The sequence below is a fragment of the Cebus imitator genome, unplaced genomic scaffold (genome assembly GCF_001604975.1).
Source record: "Cebus imitator isolate Cc_AM_T3 unplaced genomic scaffold, Cebus_imitator-1.0 Scaffold121, whole genome shotgun sequence".
NCBI classification, from domain to species: Eukaryota; Metazoa; Chordata; class Mammalia; order Primates; family Cebidae; genus Cebus; species Cebus imitator.
In genome coordinates this window covers 997,953-999,648 of record NW_016107436.1, presented here as the reverse complement: position 1 = coordinate 999,648, position 1,696 = coordinate 997,953, and the positions used below count along the sequence as shown (strand labels likewise).

General features: G+C 39.7%; 1 protein-coding gene across 1 annotated transcript in view; it reads left to right on the top strand.

Moving 5' to 3' along the window:
* The window catches only part of TRIM37 (tripartite motif containing 37), a 118,465-nt gene that overhangs the window by 47,872 nt on the left and 68,897 nt on the right, over positions 1-1,696 (top strand). Inside the window, exon 10 of the mRNA XM_037742440.1 lies at positions 563-613. Coding sequence (XP_037598368.1) covers positions 563-613 — 51 coding nt within the window. The remainder of the gene's footprint in view (positions 1-562; positions 614-1,696) is intronic.

Sequence of the window (1,696 nt, the reverse complement as noted above, 5' to 3'; positions counted from 1 at the left end):
GTTCAGGCAATTCTCCTGCCTCAGCCTCCTGAGTAGCTGGGATTACAGGCACGCGCCACCATGCCCAGCTAATGTTTTGTATTTTTAGTAGAGACGGGGTTTCACCATGTTGACCAGGGTGGTCTCGATCTCTTGACCTCGTGATCCACCCGCCTCGGCCTCCCAAAGTGCTGGGATTACAGGCTTGAGCCACCGCGCCCGGCTTTTTGTATATTTTTAATAGAGGTGGGGTTTTACCATGTTGGCCAGGCTGGTCTCAAACTCTTGACCTCAAGTGATCCACCTTCCTTGGCCTTCCAGAGTGCTGGGATTATAGGTATGAGCCACTTTGCCCGGCCAAAAAACTTTTAGGAAGTATTTGTATCTCTAATTTAATGGAAAACCTTTGATGGTTTTATGAATTCATTTGATTTAATGTTATGTTTAATAAAGATTTTAAAATATTTCTTAGATTTTAGTTTAATAATGTTTTCAAGATATACTACTGAGGGACTTTTTTTAGGTAAATGGAATTTTAAACATAAAAGCTAAATAATTTTTTTTGCCTTTTGCTTGTTTTTAGTGAATTAGTGCCATCTTACGATTCAGCTACTTTTGTTTTAGAGAATTTCAGGTAAGAGTTTTTGACAATTCCGATTTTTTGTATGTGTATATAAGGAAGAGCCAGAAAAGTATTCTTTGGTAAGATAGTAATCTAGTGAACTGTGTTACTCACTTTAGAAGTCTTAGAAAAATAAGTTTCCTATTAGAAACATAGAGCTCATTTGTGCTGGATTATATGGTATCTTTAGACTGACTGCTTCTCAATTCTGGAGAAAGGAACCTTTTTTTTTGTTTGTTTTGGGACAGGATCTTTGTCACCCAGGCCGAAGTGCAGTGGCCTGATCATTGCTCACTGCAGCCTCAACCTCCTGGGCTGCAGCATTCCTCCCACCTCCACCTCCCAAGTAGCTGGGACTACAGGCGTGCACCACCACAAAGGTTGTGGGGGTCTCATTGTGTTTCCTGGGCTGATCTCAAACTCCTGGGCTCCAGTGATTCTCCCATCTCGGTCTCCCAAATTGCTGGAATTATAGGCATTAGCCATGGTGCCCTGTCCAAAGTGGGGAACCATTTTTAATAAGAGAGATCACTTAGCTTTTCCTAAGGTGAGTGGCCAGACAGAGGTTGATGAGCCCTCCCCCCTTACCGAACCTCAGAAATAAAAGTGGTGGGAGGAAATTCATTAAGACCCATTTATCTCAGCTCAAAGTGAAGAATTGTGGATAAGGGACCATTATTGTAAGAAATCCATAGACTTTGTCAGTTGCATGTTAATTTTGTTAGCTTTTACTACCTTTTCTCTAAAATCAGAAGTGAAGATCATAAAATGCAAGGTTCTTAGCAGTTTGTCTTTGATGGCAGCATCCAAGTGGAAACAAAGAACACAAGGTCTTCAGGAAGGAAACTCCAAATAATAGGCGAAGGCCATTAAAATAAGGCCACACTGAGAATTTATACCTTTTCCCATTTAATTTGTTTTTTCTTATGGAATACTTTCTGTGGCTAAAAGACAGTCTCTTTGAGGTTTTTTCCACATGTATTAAGGTTTAGTGCATGTTCTCTCATTTTTCAATATTAAACAAGGATGATTATACTGCAGAGAAGTGAGGAAGAAACATTCTGGGTTTTGTTTTTTTTTTTTTTTTTTTTTTGA